The sequence below is a fragment of the Entelurus aequoreus genome, linkage group LG04, assembly GCF_033978785.1.
Source record: "Entelurus aequoreus isolate RoL-2023_Sb linkage group LG04, RoL_Eaeq_v1.1, whole genome shotgun sequence".
Lineage (NCBI taxonomy): Eukaryota > Metazoa > Chordata > Actinopteri > Syngnathiformes > Syngnathidae > Entelurus > Entelurus aequoreus.
In genome coordinates, this window is record NC_084734.1 from 72,729,985 (window position 1) to 72,753,004 (window position 23,020).

General features: G+C 40.7%; 2 protein-coding genes across 5 annotated transcripts in view; one reads left to right on the plus strand and one right to left on the minus strand.

Annotated features, from left to right (window-relative positions):
* The window catches only part of LOC133649000 (uncharacterized), a 1,204,785-nt gene that overhangs the window by 867,755 nt on the left and 314,010 nt on the right, over nt 1-23,020 (minus strand). The window lies entirely within an intron of this gene.
* The window catches only part of LOC133648993 (cytoplasmic polyadenylation element-binding protein 4-like), a 37,928-nt gene continuing 23,892 nt past the window's right edge, over nt 8,985-23,020 (plus strand). Inside the window, exons 1-11 of one of the 4 annotated variants that reach the window (XM_062045631.1) lie at nt 8,985-9,122; nt 9,870-10,983; nt 11,054-11,152; nt 11,671-11,761; nt 16,306-16,356; nt 16,528-16,551; nt 16,735-16,911; nt 17,863-17,952; nt 18,043-18,161; nt 22,278-22,392; nt 22,478-22,659. In XM_062045631.1, the coding sequence (XP_061901615.1) occupies nt 9,925-10,983; nt 11,054-11,152; nt 11,671-11,761; nt 16,306-16,356; nt 16,528-16,551; nt 16,735-16,911; nt 17,863-17,952; nt 18,043-18,161; nt 22,278-22,392; nt 22,478-22,659 (2,007 nt within the window). In that variant the 5' untranslated portion in view covers nt 8,985-9,122; nt 9,870-9,924. The other 3 variants (XM_062045634.1, XM_062045632.1, XM_062045635.1) reach the window with 3 other exon arrangements.

Below are 23,020 nucleotides of genomic sequence, written 5' to 3' on the forward strand. Positions count from 1 at the left end.
CACACACACACACACACACACACACACACACACACACACACACACACACACACACACACGCACACACCCACACAAAAAAAATCTAAATAAAGCGTGCTAGTTTTCTAGACTACGGCGGCTCCAGTGGCCCTTTTTATATAGAGAAGGTGGCACATTTACTTTAAGGTAAGGGCAGCAAATTGTTGGCCTGTTTTTCTGATATCCCTCCCTTTCCAAAAGACACCTCTGCAATAGGAGGGGGACGGGGGATCAACTTGCAACTGCAGAAGTTGGCAAGGATAGACTGATCCCAGGCCAGTGAGGTCAAAACAAAAACTGCTTCCAAATGACTTGTATTTAATTTTTATAATTGAAATAAGATATACCTTATACCAGGGGTCCGCAACCCTAAATGTTGAAAGAGCCATATTGGACCAAAAATACCACACAAAAAATCTGTCTGGAGCTGCAAAATTTAAAAGCCTTATATAAGTGTTGTAATGAAGGCAACACATGATGTAAGTATCTATATAGCTATATTTTAGCCTACTATCAAAATGACTTTAAAAGTCTTATATAAGTGTTATAATGAAGGCAACACATAATGTAAGTGTCTATATTAGCTATATTAGCCTACTATTAAAGGCTGACGCAAATCTTCATTGACAGAAATTTTGTATTTTAATTTTGATTTTACACATTTTTCCAACATTGGAAATCATGAGTAAACTGGAGGCTTCTTAGAGGGTGAGATAACTCCTGGAAACTACAGTCTTAGAATGGCCAAAAGGTATAGATGTGTGTGTCCAAGTTTAAGGCTGTCTTCTTCAAATGGATTTATTACAATCTTTGCAAGCTGGGTAACGTTTGCTGTGGTCTGGAACAACATGGCACACAAACAACTACGAGAAATGCAGCCAATATTACATACAGATAATGTGTCATGAGACATGCAAATATAAATTAAACACACAGAGGACATAAGTGAAGAAAATTAGATGAGCTCAAATATACCTACAAGTGAGGCATAATGATGCAATATGTACATGCAGTTAGCCTAAATAGCATTTTAGCATCGATTGTGTTGCAGTCATGGATTGACCAAATATGCCTGATAAGCACTCCAGCAAATCAATAAAATCAACAAAGCTCACTTTTTTTGCATTCACGCACAGCATAAAATGTTTGGTGGACAAAATGAGACAAAGAAGGAGTGGCATAAAACACATCTTTTTGTGGCAGCATCGGAGAAAGTTGTACATGTAAACAAACTACGATGAGTTCAAGGACTGCTGAAATTAGTAGGACAAAACGGTGCTTGCCAAATACTCTCAACAGTGAAACATGTATAACATAAACAGTGGGGTTTCTAACAATTAGGAAGGTTTGTCTCATGTTTGTTCTCCTACAGAAAAATGTATTAAAACTAAAAAAATATGTTTTTCTTCATCTTTTTCCATTTTTACACATCTCTGAAAGAGGTCCAGGAAGCCACAAGGGCGGCACTAAAGAGAGCCGCCGGTTGCTGACCCCCGCCTTATACCTACTTGTAAATAATTGGGTTATGTAGAAAAAAAAGAAAGAAGAAGAAGCCAAGGGATGGTTTGCCGAGGGCGTAAATTTAGCCTCTGGTTTACATCAAGAAAGTTGAATGTAACATCATTGAAGTTGGAAACAATGTTATGTCCATCTCTAGCGATAAGCTAATGTCAGCGAGTAAGACCAGATGTTTTGGGCAGATCTTACGGGGTTCACTATGGCATTTGCTACGCCAACTAATGGCGGGGACGCTTGTAACTCAAATTATAGCTTACAACTTAAAGCATAACAATGAGCTGAGAGACAGCTCTTATCTCAAAACACTCTTAAGTTGTGGCGCCACTGTATTTGAAATTACATTTAGGCAGTGGCGGGCCATGCGTTTCCCACCCAGGCCTTCAGTGATGTCCGACTTCAAAGATTACCTCTCAAAATACCATAATCGATGTCACCACATGACCATTGCTGGAGAAATACTATACAGAAACATATTTACGCCCCACTGGGCCTTCATCAACAGTATACAAAACGGGTTATTTTCTGGCGCATTTAAAAATCAATTCAAACGCATCAGCAATTAAAACATATCTTATGTGGTAATGTAAAAATTAAAATTGCAAAAAACATATTAGAAGTGTTAAAATAAAATATTTGAACTCACAATTAGTAAGACCTATTTGACGCCGTGTAAGCCAGTGGTACCTCTCGTAGTCGGCTTCTTCGAGTAGAAATGGCGAGCATTTCCCCATTTCATCGCCAGACAAGCTGAGCTAGCTTCCGGGGTTGGCCGACATGGTCTCACAAGATGTAGTTTCTCTTTAAATATCCTTCTTGAAAATGGCTTTGAAAATATATACTGTATCTGCCACCTAATCAACGTTTTGTTCTACTTCTCTGCTATCCCGGTCTGGCTACAGCGCAACACTTCCCGCTTCCTGCTAAATTGAAACTTGTGTATGGATACTCACTTTGGAATGACAAGTGAGTATCCAATCAAAGTCTCGTTGCTACTTAGGCTACTTAGATAGGCTACCGTCAACAACTTGTGATCTGATTGGCTATCGCAACTGTCTATCAACTCTATGTGTTCTCAAATTGATCCACTTACGGTCCCGGTGAATGTCCAATCACAGGACGCGTAAATGTCCCGTTCAACCTTAGGCCAGCTAGAAGGCGTTACTGACAACAACTCTTAATCTGATTGGCTATCGCAATTATCTATCATTGTATGTCCCCGTTCGCTTACAGTGCACAGACGCCCACATTGTTGATTCTGAAGGCCTTCGGCAGATTTCGTACAGCATGGCAACATAAGCTAGCTGAATTCTGATTGGATACAAACTAAAACTAAAAACAACAGCACTGGAAGGAGCATAATATGACATGAAGAGAATATGAATACTTTTAGATATTTAGGGAAAGTAAATAAAAAAATAATTGTATCTTCAATTATGATCATGATTTCTGGTTATGTTAGGCCAGCAGAGAAGGCCTTGCTGGCCCTGACGGCACACCACTGCATTTAGGAATTATAATGACAACCTACTGAAAAATGAAGGTTTATACTTTGCTTTAAGCGTCTAGAGTCATTGTATTGGTAAAGATGACACAACATGCTGGTGGCTTTGGGACTTGAATATGCCACAATCTCACGGTTGGTATGGCAACTGAGCTCTAGCCATATTAAGATGGCTAAAGTGGAGGCAGTGCAGCAGAAAAAAAAACTCTCCTGTTGTTGACCGAGAAACCTGAGTTAATTCCGCTGCTCAGTGACCATCTCTGTGGAAACTACAGTAATAAATAGATTAATGACTTGATACCCAGGTTACATTGATGAATCTTTAAAGAACAATATGTGATGAATGATTGTACTCTGTCTCGTATTTAGCATCTCTGTCCGTGCCAAGTTTATTTATCTATTGAATTGTATTCATCATTCTGGTTATACAACTGTAATGTATTTGAATGTTTTAACGGCACACTTCAGTTTCACCAAAGCAACAGGAAAGACAAAGCTCTGTCCTTACACTGACATGACATCCACAAGCACATTTTGGATATTGAGTTACACGACAGATTCAAATGGAAACAAGTCTTTGTTTGCACAGAGAAAATCAAACCAGGAACACCAGGACCATCAGCCTGTTAGCTGTTAAAGGAAACCAGAAGCTCAAGGCCGACTGTTGTTAAACCAACCCAACAGGCCCTGCAGCACGTGGGTATGGGTTGGGTGCTGAGTGTTTCTATACTACAGGACACAGATGAGGGGTGGGTGTGGGAATGCGACACTGACAAGCGATGTTTCCTATTTGGATCATAACATATGATACCACAAATCATTGTTTCTATGTTTTATGCCAGAACAACATTCAAAGCACTGGTCCTGAATTGCAAAATTATTTGGTAGTGTTGCAGATTTGTTTAGAATACACTACAATTAGTCGAAGAAGCCTGTTTTAGTTGACTGTGAGTCCGGTAATCCTACTCCACTTGAATAATGTATAGAGCAGGACCTTCTGCTGACGATGTTCCTCTTCCCTCTGCTACAAAAGAGAGACTCAAGGGTCGAAAGTAACAGTATAATAGAAATAAATGCTATTTATATGCTGAATTGTGTTTCATTGTATCTGTTAAACCATACCCAATTATAGTTCCAACCCGCAAAATATGTGAAAATATTGTCTAAACATCCACACAACTTCAAACAGACATTTTTAGAATGTTCCGTTTCAAAAGACTTCCGTAGATTGTGGGTCTGATGACAGCACGGGGGGGAACTCCTCTGCACTCTGACCACAGTCAACAGATTAGCAATACTGTAAATTCTCCAAAAATGGGAAAGAGATTTGCTTTTTATATTTCACAATCTTTATGTAAGAGAAGAATACATATGTTTTCCTTTTTTTTATGCATTCTAAATCGTAAAGACAATTTTAAAAAGTCAGCTAACAATGGAGTCAACGTAGGCTCCTTTATTCTGTCCATAAACCCCTCTAAATAACCATGCAAAAACTTCCAACAATACTCCATTTATAATTCTTGAATTGAACATAGCCCTAGGGTTAGCGATATTTTTATTGTATCGCAGACAAACTATTTTCAGCGGTGCATTGATCACAGAGAGCTAACTAGCTTATGCTGTTATATTGACAAACTCACTACATTTCCATGCACTAAATTAGTCTGATTTCTCAAATATTATGTTTTTTTTGTATTTTCCCACCTTCATGTGAAGTCCGAGTATCCATGTACTCCCTAAAATGCAACTATTGTTCATACGCTGTGTGCCTCCCGTACACTGGGGGGCGCTTATTTCGTTTTAGCGTGGATACATGAATTTACTTTCCAGTAGACCTATGACGTTACATTATGTGGCGCTTAACAACTTAACAGCCTAGCTCAGCTCTGATGTCTGCTGTAATATTGACACATTTTTGAAATATTATGTCTCTAGCGCTATGCTGATGTTAAATAGCAGACAGCATCAAAAATGTGTCTTTGATTGCGCTACGAACATGAATGTATCGGAGCGGATGCAGGTTCTGAGCAAAGAAGGATCAGATTTTTCTAAGGAATTTTCGGACAGAGAATAATGGAAATAAAACATTTGAATGTCTCAGAGTTCATGATATAGCTCTGTGGATCGATGGAAGGAGTTTTAAATCTGAAGGAAAAAAACGTTTTTGTTGCAGCCGATACTGTTCCAGATGAAGGTTGCTATTGGTCTGGAGTATCTAGCCAGTTGTATCGAATACAGAGTTATGGTTGATCCGTTTGAGGCGCACTAATGCAGTGTGAAGAGGTCCTTGTACGCTTTAAGATTCGCCTTTAATATACCGGCTTCGTTCTCTTTCATATCATTCGTATTTCGTTCGGTAGTCCGAATTAAGCCGGCATTCTAGATTTCCTTTGCTAACTTCTTAAATAAATCTGTTTCTATTTTCTCTAATCCATGCACTTTAAATTGATGTGTTCTTTTACTTTGTAAAGCAAATCAGTGGCCTTGTGTTTAGAGTGTCCGCCCTGAGATCAGGAGGTCGTGAGTTCAAACCCCGGCCGAGTCATACCAAAGACTATAAAAATGGGACCCATTACCTCCCTGCTTGGCACTCAGAATCAAGGGTTGGAATTGGGGGTTAAATCACCATATGATTTCTGAGCGTGGCCAGCGCTGTTGCTCACTGCTCCCCTCACCTCCCAGGGGGTGAACATGGGGATGGGTCAAACGCAGAGCATAATTTCACCACATCTAGTGTGTGTGTGACTATTGAACCTGCTCAGTGACCTAGTGGTTAGAGTGTCCGCCCTGAGACTGGAAGGTTGTGAGTTCAAACCCCGGCCGAGTCATACCAAAGACTACAAAAATGGGACCCATTGCCTCCCTGCTTGGCACTCAGCATCAAGGGTTGGAATTGGGGGTTAAATCACTATATGATTCCCGAGCGTGGCCAGCGCTGCTGCTCACTGCTCCCCTCACTTCCCAGGGGGTGAACATGGGGATGGGTCAAATGCAGAGGATCATTTCACCACACCTACCTAGTGTGTGTGTGACAATCATTGGTACTTTAACTTTAATAATCTTTTCAATGTAGAGACAACATGATTTTTCATTGTACTGGTACGTTGAACTGCAAAATGCACACTTGAGTGTGTGTTAAAAACTATTCAGGCGTTAATTCCCAACAATTGTGAAATTTTCACATGAGATGCTGGCTTTATTTAATCCAATAATTTAATCTGCTTTGGACTAAATGCTGCTGTTTCCAAAGCAGCGCTTTATTAAATACTGATTTAATAGATTATTATTGTAGTTCACCACCAACTCCTCCCATTAATTTTAATGGATCCTTATTTGGGAGGAGAACATGTGCCATTTGGAGCCGAACTATTTGAGAAATTGGATTAATTCAGTGCATGGACACAGACTTCTAAATTAAAAATCATTGCTTCTCACTGGATAGTAGAAGGTTGTGGCCATGAACCGACAATTAGGTAAACTTTGACATCCAACTTAGACCCAGATATGGCGAAAAAGACACAAAAGGATCGATCGTTGCGACAATTTTTTTTTTTTAACCCTTTGTGAAGATTACGATATATTCTTAATCCAAACGGAAAGATAATAACATGCCATCAGTCGACATCCCAGTGAGAGCAGGTTTTTTTTTGGTGGTAGCTGGGGTGTTTATTGTAGCGTCCCGGAAGAGTTAGTGCTGCAAGGGATTCTGGGTATTTTTTCTGTTGTGTTTATGTTGTGTTACGGTGCGGATGTTCTCCCAAAATGTGTTTTTCATTCTTGTTTGGTGTGGGTTCACAGTGTGGCACATATTTGTAACAGTGTTAAAGTTGTTTATACGGACACCCTCAGTGTGACCTGTATGGCTGTTGACCAAGTATGCATGCATTCACTCATATGTGTTTGTAAAAGACGTATACATTATGTGATGGGGCTGGCACGCTGTTTGTAAGGAGGGAAAACGGATTTGACGACAGGTTGTAGAGGACATTAAAGGCAGTGCCTTTAAGGCACGCCCCCAATATTGTTGTCCTTGCGGAAATCCGGAGAAATTCGGGAGAATGGTTGCCCCGGGATATTTTCGGGAGGGGCACTGAAATTCGTGAGTCTCCCGGGAAAATCGGGAGGGTTGGCAAGTATGCCCCAGGTGCATGTTTTTGGAGGTGGGAGGAAGCCGGAGTACCCGGAGGGAACCCACGCAGTCACAGGGAGAACATGCAAACTCCACACAGAAAGATCCCGAGCCTGGGATTGAATTCAGGACCTGCACTAACACCTGTGTCACCGTGCTGCCTGTGTTAAAAACTATTTTGGCCTTAATTCCCAACAATTGTGAAATTGTCACATGAGATGCAGGCTTTTTTTTAATAAAATGATTTAATCTGCTTTGGACTAAATGCTGATGCTTCCAAAGCAGCACTTTATTAAATACTGATTTATAGATTATTATTGTAGTTCACCACCAACTCCTCCCATTCATTTCAATGCATCCTTATTTGGGAGAACATGTGGCATTTAGAGCCGAACTATTTGAGAAATCGGATTAATTCAGTGCATCGACACAGACTTCTAAATTAAAAATCATGTTTCTCACTGGATAGTAGAAGGTTGCGGCTATGAACCGACAATTATTATTAATCCAACTTAGACCCAGATATGGCGAAAGAGACATAAAAGGATCGATCGTTGCGGCACTTTTTTTTTTTTAACCCTTTGTGAAGTTTACGATTACGATATATTCTTCAACAGAAAGATAATAACATCCCATCATTCGGCATCCCAGTGAGAGCAGATATTGTACAGTAAGTGTTTGTTTTATTATGTTCGTAGTTTGTATTTCTTTTTCAGCACTTAGCAACACTGATGAATGGTGCCGTAGTGTTCCACTAAAGCTTAATCTGTTTAGCACACAGCTTCTAAAAAATGTAGCTCATCCTCTTTATATTTAGGCTAAAAAAAATATAAGGTTCTGCGTCATAATTTGTCCCAAAGTAATCGTTGTTGTCCCTCACAAAGTATGCCGTGACCGTGAGTAGTAGGTTTGTTGTTGTTGAAGGGAACTGTGGTGCGCGTCAGGGATCACGTGACCGCTCATGCTCATTATCCCATAAAATGGCTCAGGATATTTATATTATTTTGATCATATTTATTTACTTGCAAACTTTGTAAGTATTTTGGTGTTATAAATAAGAAATATACGATAAGGCCACCTGCTCAGTGGCCTCGTGGTTAGAGTGTCCGCCCTGAGATCGGTAGGTTGTGAGTTCAAACCCCGGCCGAGTCATAACAAAGACTACAAAAATGGGACCCATTGCCTCCCTGCTTGGCACTCAGCATCAAGGGTTGGAATTGGGGGTTAAATCACCATATGATTCCCGAGCGTGGCCAGCGCTGCTGCTCACTGCTCCCCTCACCTCCCAGGGGGTGAACATGGGGATGGGTCAAATGCAGAGGATAATTTCACCGTACCTAGTGTGTGTGTGACAATCATTGGTACTTTAATAATCTTTTCAATGTAGAGGCAACATGATTTTTCATTGTACTGGTACGTTGAACTGCAAAATGCACACTTGAGTGTGTGTTAAAAACCATTCTGGCGTTAATTCGCAACAATTGTGAAATTGTCACATGAGATGCTGGCTTTATTTAATCCAATAATTTAATCTGCTTTGGACTAAATGCTGCTGTTTCCAAAGCAGCGCTTTATTAAATACTGATTTAATAGATTATTATTGTAGTTCACCACCAACTCCTCCCATTCATTTCAATGCATTCTTATTTGGGAGGAGAACATGTGCCATTCATTGAATAAAGGCGTATTATGGGCGCGGCTACACAGTTATTATCCAATCAAATGGAAGATGGAAGCATGACTGGGCGGGACTTAAGTGGAAATCCTAACACACATTGGCGGTTTGCTGCTACTGGGGGCGGGGCTTATAGTCGGAAGTGTCCGCCGACTGGCTCAGCTGTCATCTAGATGAAAGAGGAGAAACCATTTACACCGGCCGTCTGGGAAATGCAGAAAAGGGAAAAACGCTGAAATATGGCGACATCAAAACGATAAGGTCATGACGCTGAACTGAAGGTAGCTGGGCCAAACATGCTCGCCGACGGACTGTGGTTGTCAGCGCGTCGGGGTTGGGTTGCGTTTCGAGGGGAAATTTTGATGGCTCGGCGGTGTGACATTGAACATACGAGGTCGTTTAAAGAGCCAAGCTCCATTTCCAACTTGTCATCCCCCCCCCCTGGAAATTTCCAGCGAGCTGCCGTTCATAATGCTGTGGTGAATATTGCTTTCCTCTCGTCGGACGCTGTTCTGTTCTCCGCCGAAGACGTTTAATGCTTTGGCGAAAATATGCTAACGTTCCCAACGTCCCGTATGCTAGCTTAGCGGCTCCGGAGAAGGGAAGTACTCTTTAACGTTCGGAACAGCCCGTAGACGTCATCAGCATGTATGCTGTGTTTAAAAGGTTACGCCCGGGGAGGTGATTGCTTAGGAAAGAAGAATACTCGGTAGGTGTCCAGGCCGTCTCCCCCACCTCGGGCAAGTGCGGCTTTTTTTTTTTTAAATAGACTGGCTTGTCTCCATGATGACACACGAATGGTGGTGGAGTCGCTGTTAGCTTGCTGCTAGCTGCGCCACGACCTTTGCAGACGTCAAAGCAGGCTGTTAGCTTCTGCTGCTTCACTAGGGTGTTTTCCCCTGCTTGCGTACTGCGCCTCCATTAAGCTTGGCGAGAGAATTATTATGTTCCTGACATGGTGCAACGCTGGCACGGTTTTAACGAACTCCATTTAGACGTGTCACCCTATTTCTCTCTCTTTATTTCAGCATAAAGAAGTCGGTGCAAGCCAAAAGTCAAGCAAAGCTATACTGGGTGTCCTAAATGGGGGACTACGGGTTTGGAGTTCTGGTGAAGAGCAGCAGTGGTAACAAGTCTGCGTTCCCTGTAAGGATCCCTCCTCACCTCCAACCCCAGCACCCCCACCACCCCGCCAACCCCCCCAGCCCCCCTTCCTTCGTCAACAACACCTGCTCCACCAATGGGGGCAGTGCTTGGCTGTTCCCCGCCGTAGCCCAACACGGCAACATGCAAGATGAGATCCTGGAGTCGGACAAGTCCAAGGCTCTAGACCTCCAGGAGATGCAGGAGAAGTCTCAGGTCCAGGTCCAGCCTCAGGCCCTCTCTCCGGGCCAGCAGGAGGCCGGCGCAACCTTGGGGGAGCTTGAGGGAGCTCTGCCTGATGACGGCTTGATGGAGAAAGGTTCTTTGGAAAGCAGTGGCGGGAAGGAGAAGCTAAGGATGGAGTCTCCAGTGCTTAGTGGTTTCGACTACCAGGACGCCCTGGGGATGGGTACAGGCTGCACACAATCCACCTCCTCCTCGCTGACCAGCTTCAACAACTGGTCACCTGCTGTTCCATCCACCCATTCCCCAGTAGTCGGTGATGACGTTGGGGGATTCTTTGGCCCTGCCGGCACCAACGGCAATGCACCGCCTTTGCTGTTCCAGAGCTTCTCCCACCACACCGGGCCTGGCTTCAACGCGGGAGGAAATTTCTCCCCACAGATCGGACCGGTCGCACAGCACCACCCTCCCACGCCCCACCCCCAGCCCTATCACCCCCACGGCCAGGGAGTTCCACCGCAGCACCGGCGCTCCCCAGCTAGCCCTCACCCGCCTCAGCCCTCCTTCCCTCCGCACGCTCATCGCACAGGAGCCTTCCCCCAGCTGCCCCACCTCACACCTGCCCAGAGCAAGCACCCTTCACCGTGGGGAAGCTACCAGAGCCCCTCCACACCCACATCCACCACCTGGAGCCCTGGGGGATATGGAGGCTGGGGAGGCACACATGGAGTTAGGGAGTACCGACGTGGGGTCGGGGGAGGAATGACTGGCCTCAACTCCATCTCCCCGCTGAAAAAGTCATTCCCCAACAATCAGGTATAAGTGTGATAATTTACTTGAACATACATTTTCATGTATGTTAAATTTCTTCTCAACTGGTCCCAAGGTTCCTTCCCAGAAGTTTCCCCGAAATAGCTCTGGCTTCAATCACAAGGGCTGGGTGGAGGATGCAGTGAGCCGCAGTGATAGTGTCTACCCTTTCCAGGTGAGGGCGATAGTGGAGTTTCATTCATTTGCAGTATGTTCGTTTTGTGCACTGTGGTCCCTGCAAATAATATATGATCCGTATGTCCTATAATGCTAATCTTTTTGGTGTGTCAAATGCAACAAACGAGCCATTCATCAAAACAGGATACGTGCCTCGTCATATGCAATTTCTTAGGTTGCAGGATCTTGTCTCTTCCCAGCCTTGCTACTGCCCTCATTTTAGAGGTCTTGTGCTCTAGTATACTGATGGTGTGTGTGCTTTTAAGCTTTCTGGATGGGGCTCCATTTCAAAATCCAACATTTTGTTTTCTGTGTTGGGGTATTTATTCATGATGATGGTGTCCGGACCCTTATTAGTAACACTGCATCTTGTTTGCTATCATTATGTATGTATGAGGTCAAAGACACTGTTTTCTATCTGCATGGTGCTTAACTGTCAGAGCTGCTGTTGCTGCCTCAAATGGCGATGTAAAGCTGCAAGGAGGCTAATTGTTTTTTTCCCATTTTTTCGAGCAGGAGAGAACCCGCTCCTTTGATGGTTTCAACATGCACTCTCTGGAGAACTCCCTGATTGACATTATGAGGGCTGAACAGGATTCATTGAAAGGTTAGTTTCCACACAAACAATATTGTGGAGGAGATCTCGTCGTTGGCTGTAAATATATAGCCTTATTTGACCATCAGGAGGAAAGTTTAACATGAATATATATATATAATGTTAGCACTTTGTCGCATTTTAACACGTGTCTCTGTACTGTTCTTCATGTCGTGTCTTAAAGTTATACAAAAGATTAGATTTTTTTACATCGCTGGCAGCGAATCGTTGGCATGTTATGTCAATTACAAATGTTTGGTAGGTTTAATTTTTTATTCCAAAAAAAGGAGTTCTTTGTCCCTCTTTTTGGCACTAATTCTTCGAGTTTTGTTGGTTTAGCTTCCATTGTGCTTTCAGTAGTAGCAGACTGCCACATTGTTGACATCTATACTATGCTGGCTCTTGCCGTAAAGTTATTTCAAGCAACGTAAAAATGCACCCACATTAGCTGCAGCCCAGATGTTAAAATTACAATATAAATAATAGAGAATCGTATTGTACGATAATGTTTTTATGTCTTAATTTATTACTATATATTGCACAGCAATACCTGGGTGGTTAATGCAGATGCATAAAAATTGCTATTGTGCACATTTAGTAAGTCATATTTTCTCATATGGTAACTGTTTTTTTAAAGAGGCAACTTTTACAGGGTTGTGTCGAGCGCTACCTTTACAAAGTGTTAAGCATTATATCCCGCCCATTTACGGCTTTTAGGACGTAGTGACGTACAATACGTATGCATGTAACACGTGCATGCACTCTAGCTTTGTTTGTTGTTGGCTAATGGTAACGATTTGAATAGTTAACGTTAGGCTATACATTCAATGATAGGTATAACAACATCATGATTGCAAATTGTTAGTTGCTTCTCTTGGACTGCTTTTGTTTGTGTACAAGCGCTCCTTGCGTGTACATGTTGAAGATACAGGATGAGTGACAAGCCTGCAAGCCAAACATATTCCTTGGGCCGACAAGCAATTTGTGAAAAATATAAACATTTAAAAACGATATGTTCTGCTAAACCACTAATCGTAACATAAGCTTGTGTTTTGTTATATTTTTGGTTTGAAAAATTTACCTGTGAGCAAGTAGCAAAGAGCCCCTTTTACAAGGGAACTGCACTTTTTGGAGGGGAATTTTGCCTATCGTTCACAATCATTGTGAAATACAAGACGGCGGACGTATTTTTTTTTAATGCATTCGAAATAGTAAATAAATGCGATCAAAAGTTTGTTTACAGTAGAGCCTTAGGGAGCTGCTCTTTTTTGGCTTATAAAGCATGTAAAAAGCATTTAAACACCACCATTAAGGTTTATATACATGATGTAAGTATATATGTAATGTAGTAACAGGCACATTTATAATAACATTTAATATTTACATATTTTGCTCATTTTAAGCCTACGCGGCGCATTAATTTCAAAATGATCACAAGGTCAACTTCTTTTCAGCATCACTAATTACTGACTGTTGGGATGTTCATATATTCCCATTTAAATGAAGAATGAGTCAGTCCTCATGAAGAAAAGAGAGGTGAACCCAAGCATCTTTTTGTGTCGTTCTCGCCCTATCCGGGTCTAAATTGGCTGTCGAAGTGTACCAGTTTGTCGAAATACGTCCTCGTCCTTCTAATTATCTAGGTGTGAGGAATTATTTATGATCTACAATAAAGTTTGACGATTAAGGAAACAAAAAAGCAGCTGATCAGTCGATGATGTCAACATTGGCACAAAAGTTGGTGATCAAGGTGCCGCTATAAATAGTTTGTCTGCGGTAGCCCTTTATAATAACAATATCACTAATACTTTGTTAATATTCAAGTCACAAAATGTAAATGGAGTATTGTTTGCGCTTTTTGGATGGTTTTTACTGAGTTTATGGACGGAATAGAGGACCTCCCATTGGCTCCACTGTAAGCAGACTTTTATTTATGTTTATTTACAAGTTAGACTGCATTAAAAAAAATTACATCCGTCATCATGTCTTTTCATAATGATTGTGCATAAGGTTAGGCTTCACAGGAAATATCTTCACAACGTTCAAATAGCAGCTGTTACCACACTTATGTTAATCTGTGATCCAGCAGGTGGTGTTTTGGTTAACAACTATAATTTTCAATTAATGGGGTCACAGTTCTTCCAGGGAAAGGTGCTTTTATGTTTCAAAAGGAAGACACTGCAAGGGCTACCTAACTGGGCCGATAACTATTTGAACAAATAATTGTAGATGCTTCCTTTAACACCACTGAATGCCATATTTGGGATCCTGTGATGAAGTTTATTAACATCGGCAAACTAATCGTATCCCATCTCAGCAGCTTGTGAGACATTTTGTGCTTGTGGCAGACGGGAAAGTCCACATCCATAACCTCCAATGAGGAGATAGCTTTCAAAAAAAATGTTTGTTCAGACTTAAGATGAAATTTGCCATAGCACATGTAATAGTTATTTTTGAAGATGACTTAAAACCCTACTGAACATGTTACCTTGTTTGTTGGTTTTTCCAATTGTTACCCTTTCTAACACAGTCATTCACAATTGCATCATTTATGCAAAAGCTACATAACCATTTTCCTTGAAGACTTAGTTGCTTACGTTAATGACAAGAACACAATTTTTTATATATATTTAAAGGGGATTTAGGATGATTTTAATCTACATTTAAAAACACTTGCTTGTGGTCTAGAGATAATACATATCGGGTATGCTTTGGTGTGATGTATATTTTTCTCCACGGTTACTTTTATAACCCACTCTCTGTATATGTCTGCAAAATGTTGTTTTTTGGAGGTGTTCCCAGATTGCAAATGAAACCACACCCCACCATATCCAAAAGTATCATAATTTGTCCTTTGAAAATGTACACTTGATTCAATATATATCTTGAAGTCGTCTTTGCTATTTTTCTCCTGACACGGTTGAAAATAAACCTCATTAACATTATATAGAGGCATCCAGTCACAACATTAGGTACACATGCGCAGTCTCCAATCGATAAACCTGCATAAAAGAGCTGCTTTTATTAGCATTTATGTCAGTGCGTGGTGCACGTCGGTGTTATTATGCGCATGCCAAGATTAGATGAAAATTTAACTTTATCTTACCTTCTCTTGTTTCCTCAGACCATGTTGTAATACCACCGCATTTTTCTGTTAATGTTCAGCGGATAATCCAATGTCGTAGTGGCCCAAATGTTGTGAACAAATAAAGACAGAAGTATTTTGTAGTATTTATTTTATAGACATAAAGCAGGCGGGAGTGCATGAAACGAAAAGGAATATATGGACGTTCCGGCGGCAGCAGTCTGCAGTGATGTTGGCTAAGCAGAGGGGGAAGAGGAGGAGGCTTTTCGACCCAATATGTCCAAGCATGACCACATAAGTACGTCTGTCAATCACTGACGGCACTAATTCCCCACTAATTAAAAAAAAAAAAAAAACACAGTCAAAGGCATCCAAAACTGTGTGGAAGCTCACGCCCAAATGCATAGACATTATGATTTGATGTTTTGGCATTGTCTAATACAAGTATTCAACACTGTAACAACACTTATAAGTCAGAAAAGACGAAATTCATCATAGGTCCCCTTTGTCATAATGGACCTCTTGCTCTGCTGAGAATGCAAATGATCAGAATCCTCAACATTTAATTCAAAAGTTATTCAGAAACCAGTTAGTTTCCTGCGAACAGACAAAACTAAAATATGATGTTCTGCAATTTATTCACTTTTTTATATTTTATTAAAACATTGTTTCTTTTTTTTATTTACAGTGGAAACATTCATATCCTGTGTTTACAGGTGATACTCAAACAATTAGAATGTTGTGCAAAAGTCCCTTCATATCAGCAATTCAACTTCAAATGTGAAACTAATATGTGATTCTAAACTCATTACATGCAATATTGATGATCATGTTTTTTTTTTTGAAAACCCCAAGTTTTCTGAGATTTTTAATTTTAGTTTTTTTTTAATCAACACGATTCTGTCAAAAGAAGGCTTGAAATATCTGAGTGGCATGTTATGAGCCTAGGTCAAATATTAGTTTTGCAAGAATAGACAAACCTTTGCATAATATTTAAATTTTTAGAGTTTCACCTGGATCTCATATTGCACCAGGGCTGCACAAGAACATTTGTCCATGTGTACTTTCACAATAATGTAAGCCTTGTTCTTATCAGAGCAGACACTGCTGATTGCAGAAGCTAATGTTCATCCCAATACAGTCCGAAGAACTAATTTAAAGGTAGCATTTTTTAATTTTTGTCAAACAAGAACCGTTTAACCTTGTTTACGAATGACTAAGTTGACTGCTTAGTTCTTTATACTTTGGCATAATGGTTTGATCATTAAAATGACTGAAGTCCTCTATAATTATGAAAATGAGTGCATATTTTGCACATATGTATGTGTCCTGATGTGGAAAAAACAGATAAATTAAGTGCTATTTTGATTATTACCAAATTAAAAGTTTATTCATCTTTGACAGAAATTAGGTAATTTTAGTTCATGAATTTGTGGTGTAAAGTTTTTTCCTGTTTTTTCATTTACTGTAGGACGCTTCAATTTCTCTCACCAGGGTGGAGACGGGCCTCTGCCGATGAATGGTATGTCAATTACATGTGCTGAAGCACAATTGAAATTGAGTCCTGACACAAGCGTGGAAGAAGTTCCTTGTTGGATGTTAGTTGCAGCCTCCATTTATGCATTTCTGTGTAAAAGTGACCGTTTTCCTTGGAGGCAATTTTAAGGTTTTTATTGTGTTGTTTTACATGCAGCGAGAAGTTATGGCAGAAGACGAGGTAATGCTCGTCTTTACATTTTTAAAATACTTCAGTCTTAATTAATTTTGTACAAGAAAAAAGACCAATGTAACAATCACCTATTAGAGGATTTAATGTCTTTCTTCAATGTTGTTCAAGGATTTAGGTCTGTGAGAATATACAGTATCTGATATAGCTGAGTGTTTTTTTTTTCCTGGTCAGGTCATTCCTCTCTGTTCCCCATGGAGGATGAGCGTTCTTTTGGAGAGGACGAGACTGTAGACCAGACCCTTGGTGGCCTTGGCTCAGCACACTGTTTCCCTCACCTCAACGGAGAACGCATAGAGCGTTATTCTCGCAAAGTGTTTGTCGGAGGACTGCCCCCAGACATAGACGAAGGTACACACAATGATGTGGAATTTGCGGAATTGGCCATGAGGCATTCGCAATAAGTGAGTAAAGCAAATATGTTTTAGAATTGCAAACGAGCTTCGGTTGCTGTTTTCTGTCATTTTCATATGTCACAAGACGAGTTTGAGAGGGAGAGAGGCACACAGCAGCTGGTTGGGAAGCGTGATACGTGCTTTTATTTTAAAGTCTCAAAAATTCTCCACTCGATTTGTCGCTACTCACTTTTTCAATAGATATCCAGAAGTCTTTGAATGCTCGCTAAAGTTTGCATCAAAGTCGGCAGCACAAATGATCTCTTCTGCTGCATTGTTTTATTCCCCGGCAGATCAAGTGTATTATGTGTTTATGAACGAGGACAAGCATGGCATTCCAAATGTATTTGTGGCGGCCGTGAATGTTGCTAAACACTCTTTTTGCAGTGAACGTAAAAACTAAATGCAACAAATGACCTAAAATACAAGCTGTAAAGGAGTACTCCACAATCATGACTAAGCAATCGAACAGAAAGAGTTTTGGGGGATTGGTGTGCTATTGTTGCCAGTGAACTGCTACTGTATGGTCTCTTTGAAAGCAAGCAATGAGATAGTATTCCTTAAAAAGTTAAACTTGTTACAATGCAATTGTCTCACTTCCTGACGAATAATCCCATATCACTGTTGCATCAATGGATGGCATCTTGTAACAGGCTTAATTGCGGACTTTGAGATTAAATTAACAGTGTTGATAGCAGCCAGACAGTATACTTTGTTTACCTGCCAACAGAGCTTTGTTAATAAATGACAAAACTCTTAATGAATTACAGTTAACAAACTAATTTATTTTTATTGCCATCCCTAGTTGAGAGCAATTCAATGGATTTGCTTGTGGCCCTTAATGAACACCAAGTGAGAAATTGAACACCATTTAGGAATTGACGATATCCTTACTTTTCTGTTACAGATGAAATCACTGCCAGTTTCCGTCGTTTTGGCCACTTGTTTGTCGACTGGCCTCATAAGGCTGAGAGCAAATCTTACTTCCCTCCAAAAGGTGAGGACTAACAGAAACTTAGTGTTTAGATTTTGGACCCAACAGCACAGCACTGTGATGCTCATTGCTCTTTTAATCCTAACTTTCAAGGATACGCCTTCCTGCTCTTTCAAGATGAGAGCTCTGTTCAGGCTCTGATCGATGCCTGCATTCAAGAAGATGGCAAGCTGTACCTCTGTGTATCCAGCCCTACCATCAAAGACAAGCCAGTAAGTGTGTTTAACCTCTTTTTCACCGCACAATAGCCCGCTACTGATGCATTTCCATTGTGAAAACCAAGTACTCAAATTTATGATTTGTATACTGAATATACTGTAACAAGGGTATTCAACTACATAATGAAAAGGGCTGCAGTTTCAAGAGCCCAAGGGCTTAGGGACTGGACATCAGAATTTGGATGTTTCGTCAGAAAGTGCCTATTCAGGTTATATTCCTTTGAGACTGTGTTTACTTAATTGCAAAGTAAACACATAGGCTTTCTCATTGCACTGTCAACAAATTAATTATTCTGCCCTCACTGCTCATTACAAGCGTGTGCAGATAGACAGGTAGTTAACATGAAGGAACAGAAGCTCCAGAACTTATGTTAAAGGCCTACTGAAACCCACTACTACCGACCACGCAGTCTGATAGTTTATATATCAATGATGAAATCTTAACATTGAAACACATGCCAATACGGCCGGGTTAATTTATAAAGTGCAATTTTAAAATTCCCGCCACACTTCCGGTTGAAAATCTCTTTTGGATATGATTTATGCGCGTGACGTCATAAAATGCACGGAAGTGTTTGGGCCCTATTGGACACAATACACAAAGCTCTGTTTTCTTCGACAAAATTCCACAGTATTCGGGACATCTGTGTTAGTGAATCTTTTGCAATTCGTTTAATGAACAATGGAGGCTGCAAAGAAGAACGTTGTAGGTGGGATCGATCGGTGTCTTAGTGGCTTACCCTGATAGAAGACGCCTAGCTGATGCTTGCCGCCAAACCCACGGATGAAGTCCTTCGTCGCGCCGTTGATCGCTGGAACGCAGGTGAGCACGGCTGTTGATGGGAAGATGAGGGCTGGCTGGCGTAGGTGGAGCGCTAATGTTTTATCATAGTTCTGTGAGTTCCGGCTGCTAAGTTGCTAAATTAGCCTTAGCGTCGTTAGCAACAGCATTGTTAAGCCTTACCAGGCTGAGAATTTTTAACCGTGTAGTTACATGTACATGGTTTAATAGTATTTTTGCTCTTCTGTCTATCCTTCCAGTCAGGGGTTTATTTATTTTGTTTCTATCTTCATTTGAGAAAGATGCTAGCACGTTAGCTCAGTAGCTAAGTGTGTCACCGATGTATTGTCTTGGAGATAAAAGTCACTTTAAATGTCCATTTCGCGTGCTCGACTCTCATTTTCAAGAGGATATAGTATCCGAGGTGGTTTAAAATACAAATCCGTGATACACAATAGAAAAAGGAGAGAGTACATAGTTCTGTGAGTTCCGGTTGCTAAATTAGCCTTAGTGTCGTTAGCAACAGCATTGTTAAGCCTTACCAGGCTGAGAATTTTTAACCGTGTAGTTACATGTACATGGTTTAATAGTATTTTTGCTCTTCTGTCTATCCTTCCAGTCAGGGGTTTATTTATTTTGTTTCTATCTTCATTTGAGAACGATGCTAGCACATTAGCTCAGTAGCTAAGTGTGTCACCGATGTATTGTCTTGGAGATAAAAGTCACTTTAAATGTCCATTTCGCGTGCTCGACTCTCATTTTCAAGAGGATATAGTATCCGAGGTGGTTTAAAATACAAATCCGTGATACACAATAGAAAAAGGAGAGAGTACATAGTTCTGTGAGTTCCGGTTGCTAAGTTGCTAAATTAGCCTTAGTGTCGTTAGCAACAGCATTGTTAAGCCTTACCAGGCTGAGAATTTTTAACCGTGTAGTTACATGTCCGTCGTTTAATAGTATTTTTGCTCTTCTGTCTATCCTTCCAGTCAGGGGTTTATTTATTTTGTTTCTATCTTCTTTTGAGAATGATGCTAGCACGTTAGCTCAGTAGCTAAGTGTGTCACCGATGTATTGTCTTGGAGATAAAAGTCACTTTAAATGTCCATTTCGCGTGCTCGACTCTCATTTTCAAGAGGATATAGTATCCGAGGTGGTTTAAAATACAAATCCGTGATACACAATAGAAAAAGGAGAGAGTACATAGTTCTGTGAGTTCCGGTTGCTAAGTTGCTAAATTAGCCTTAGTGTCGTTAGCAACAGCATTGTTAAGCCTTACCAGGCTGAGAATTTTTAACCGTGTAGTTACATGTACATGGTTTAGTAGTATTTTTGCTCTTCTGTCTATCCTTCCAGTCAGGGGTTTATTTATTTTGTTTCTATCTTCATTTGAGAACGATGCTAGCACGTTAGCTCAGTAGCTAAGTGTGTCACCGATGTATTGTCTTGGAGATAAAAGTCACTTTAAATGTCCATTTCGCGTACTCGACTCTCATTTTCAAGAGGATATAGTATCTGAGGTGGTTTAAAATACAAATCTGTGATTTACAATAGAAAAAGGAGAGAGTGTGGAATCCAATGAGCCAGCTTGTACCTAAGTTACGGTCAGAGCGAAAAAAAGATACGTCCATCACTGCCTCTCAAGTCCTTCACTGTAACGTTCCTCATCTGCGAATCTTTCATCCTCGCTCAAATTAATGGGGTAATCGTCACTTTCTCGGTCCAAATCTCTCTCGCTCCATTGTAAACAATGGGGAATTGTGAGGAATACTAGCTCCTGTGACGTCACGCTACTTCCGGTACAGGCAAGGCTTTTTTTTATCAGCGAGCAAAAGTTGCGAACTTTATCGTCGATTTTCTCTACTAAATCCTTTCAGCAAAAATATGGTAATATCGCCAAATGATCAAGTATGACACATAGAATGGATCTGCTATTCCCGTTTAAATTTTAAAAAATCATTTCAGTAGGCCTTTAAGGATTGATGTTCCGTGATTTGAATTATTTTACTTCCTCAGTTTTATTTCTTTACACTTCTTCCTTCATTTAGCTTTGTAAGACTATAGATATAAATATAAAATAAACATTACAAATGTATGATGTCGATGGTGTATTTTACATAAATACAATAGGTTTACTGTTAATACATTCACACAATAAACTACAGATGTTAACGCATATAGAAATTAAACATTCACATCAAACATGAATGTGGCTCAACACAAATAAACCTAAGGTCTAGCCTCTAGTGGTCAAATTAGTATGTATTAAACGAGCCTTGTTGGCCAAAAAGTTACTCAGACAAAACACGACCAAAATGTGTGGATTTCTACCGTTGCTGCTGGTCTGGAACAGTGTGTCCGTCGCTTTAAATGTCCGACAGAAAACAATGACTCAAGCAGCTGCTTGGGGAAAAATATTCATACTTTGCTGTCCAGTTGCTGTTAAAGTCAGATTTTCGCAATTTTTTTTTATTTTTTTTTTTAGGGTCGATAATGTCATTTATTGAGTAGTATTCTACTTACCACAAATTTGCCTTACTGTTGCCCCCTGCGGGGTGGTGATAGTACTACACACATGAGCCACCCTAGTTTGGATGGTTTCATCATAACCCATTTAGTGATTTTCGGTGGGTCAAATGAAAAGCTTTGGCGCGCCGCCAGTTGAATAGGCCTGCACTGTATTATGTATATTATAATGTATACCAAATGACTTTTGTTAAATAAGGTCATGTATTATATGTAACAAAATCAATAAAAAACTAAGATTATTCTCATTTAGTGATGGGGCAGGATATTATAAGCTTGTGCTTACGTTTATTTTCAGTTTTTTATTTACCTTGTTTAAATTGTATAAATGGAGAGTATTTTTGGTTGTTGCGATCAAAATAATGGATAAAGACATAAGTTAAACTGAGGTCTATATACCTACAATTATTCGAGAAAAAGAGTAGTACTTAAGCATCCCATCTTGCTCAATCAGCTGAGCACATAACTAGCAGCAGGTTGATTTGTGAATAAAACTATTATTGCTTTCTCACACGCAGATAGTCCTGTAAGTGTTTTATTTTAATGTTAGTCACAGTTAACTAAAATTTGGTGTCCATGAGGTATGGGCTGCTGGCTGTAATGAGTCACAGGTCTGTTTATAAACTAGTAGTCAAATACCTGCGTCACACAGCAGACATCATGTGACTGCTAAACTGCTGTGGTTGCATGCTTGTAGTGTAAATACTGATTAACAAACCATTTTGCAAAAGTTGCTTTATTTTTGCTTTTAAGTTGCTCCGTCATGTTCGTAAGTCTATAATATGTTTCATGTTTTTCTGTACCAGGTTCAAATTCGACCCTGGAACCTAAATGACAGTGATTTTGTCATGGACGGCTCCCAGCCTTTGGATCCGAGAAAGACCATCTTTGTAGGAGGTGTCCCTCGTCCCCTACGGGCAGGTACGTTGCTGAAATGACCACCAAGTACATTCTATAATCTTCATCATCGCACCAACTTAACCTGTATGTACATTGTCGTTTCCAGCGGAACTGGCCATGATAATGGACCGTCTCTATGGCGGAGTGTGTTACGCTGGTATCGACACAGACCCTGAACTGAAATATCCAAAAGGGGCGGGGCGAGTGGCTTTCTCTAATCAGCAAAGCTATATTGCAGCCATTAGTGCCCGATTTGTTCAACTGCAGCATGGGGAGATTGATAAACGGGTGAGTTACTCTGTTTGCATTATCTTTAACAGTCACACGTAGCAGTCCAATTTCTCAATGGATCATTTATTCATTTTAACACTAGCGGTGTAATGGTGGGCAGCACGGTGGCAGAGGGGTTAGTGCGTCTGCCTCACAATACAAAGGTCCTGAGTAGTCGTGAGTTCAATCCCGGCCTCGGGATCTTTCTGTGTGGAGTTTGTATGTCCTCCCCGTGACTGCGTGGGTTCCCTCCGGGTACTCCGACTTCCTCCCACCTCCAAAGACATGCACCTGGGGATAGGTTGATTGGCAACACTAAATTGGCCCTAGTGTGTGAATGTGAGTGTGAATGTTGTCTGTTTATCTGTGTTGGCCCTGC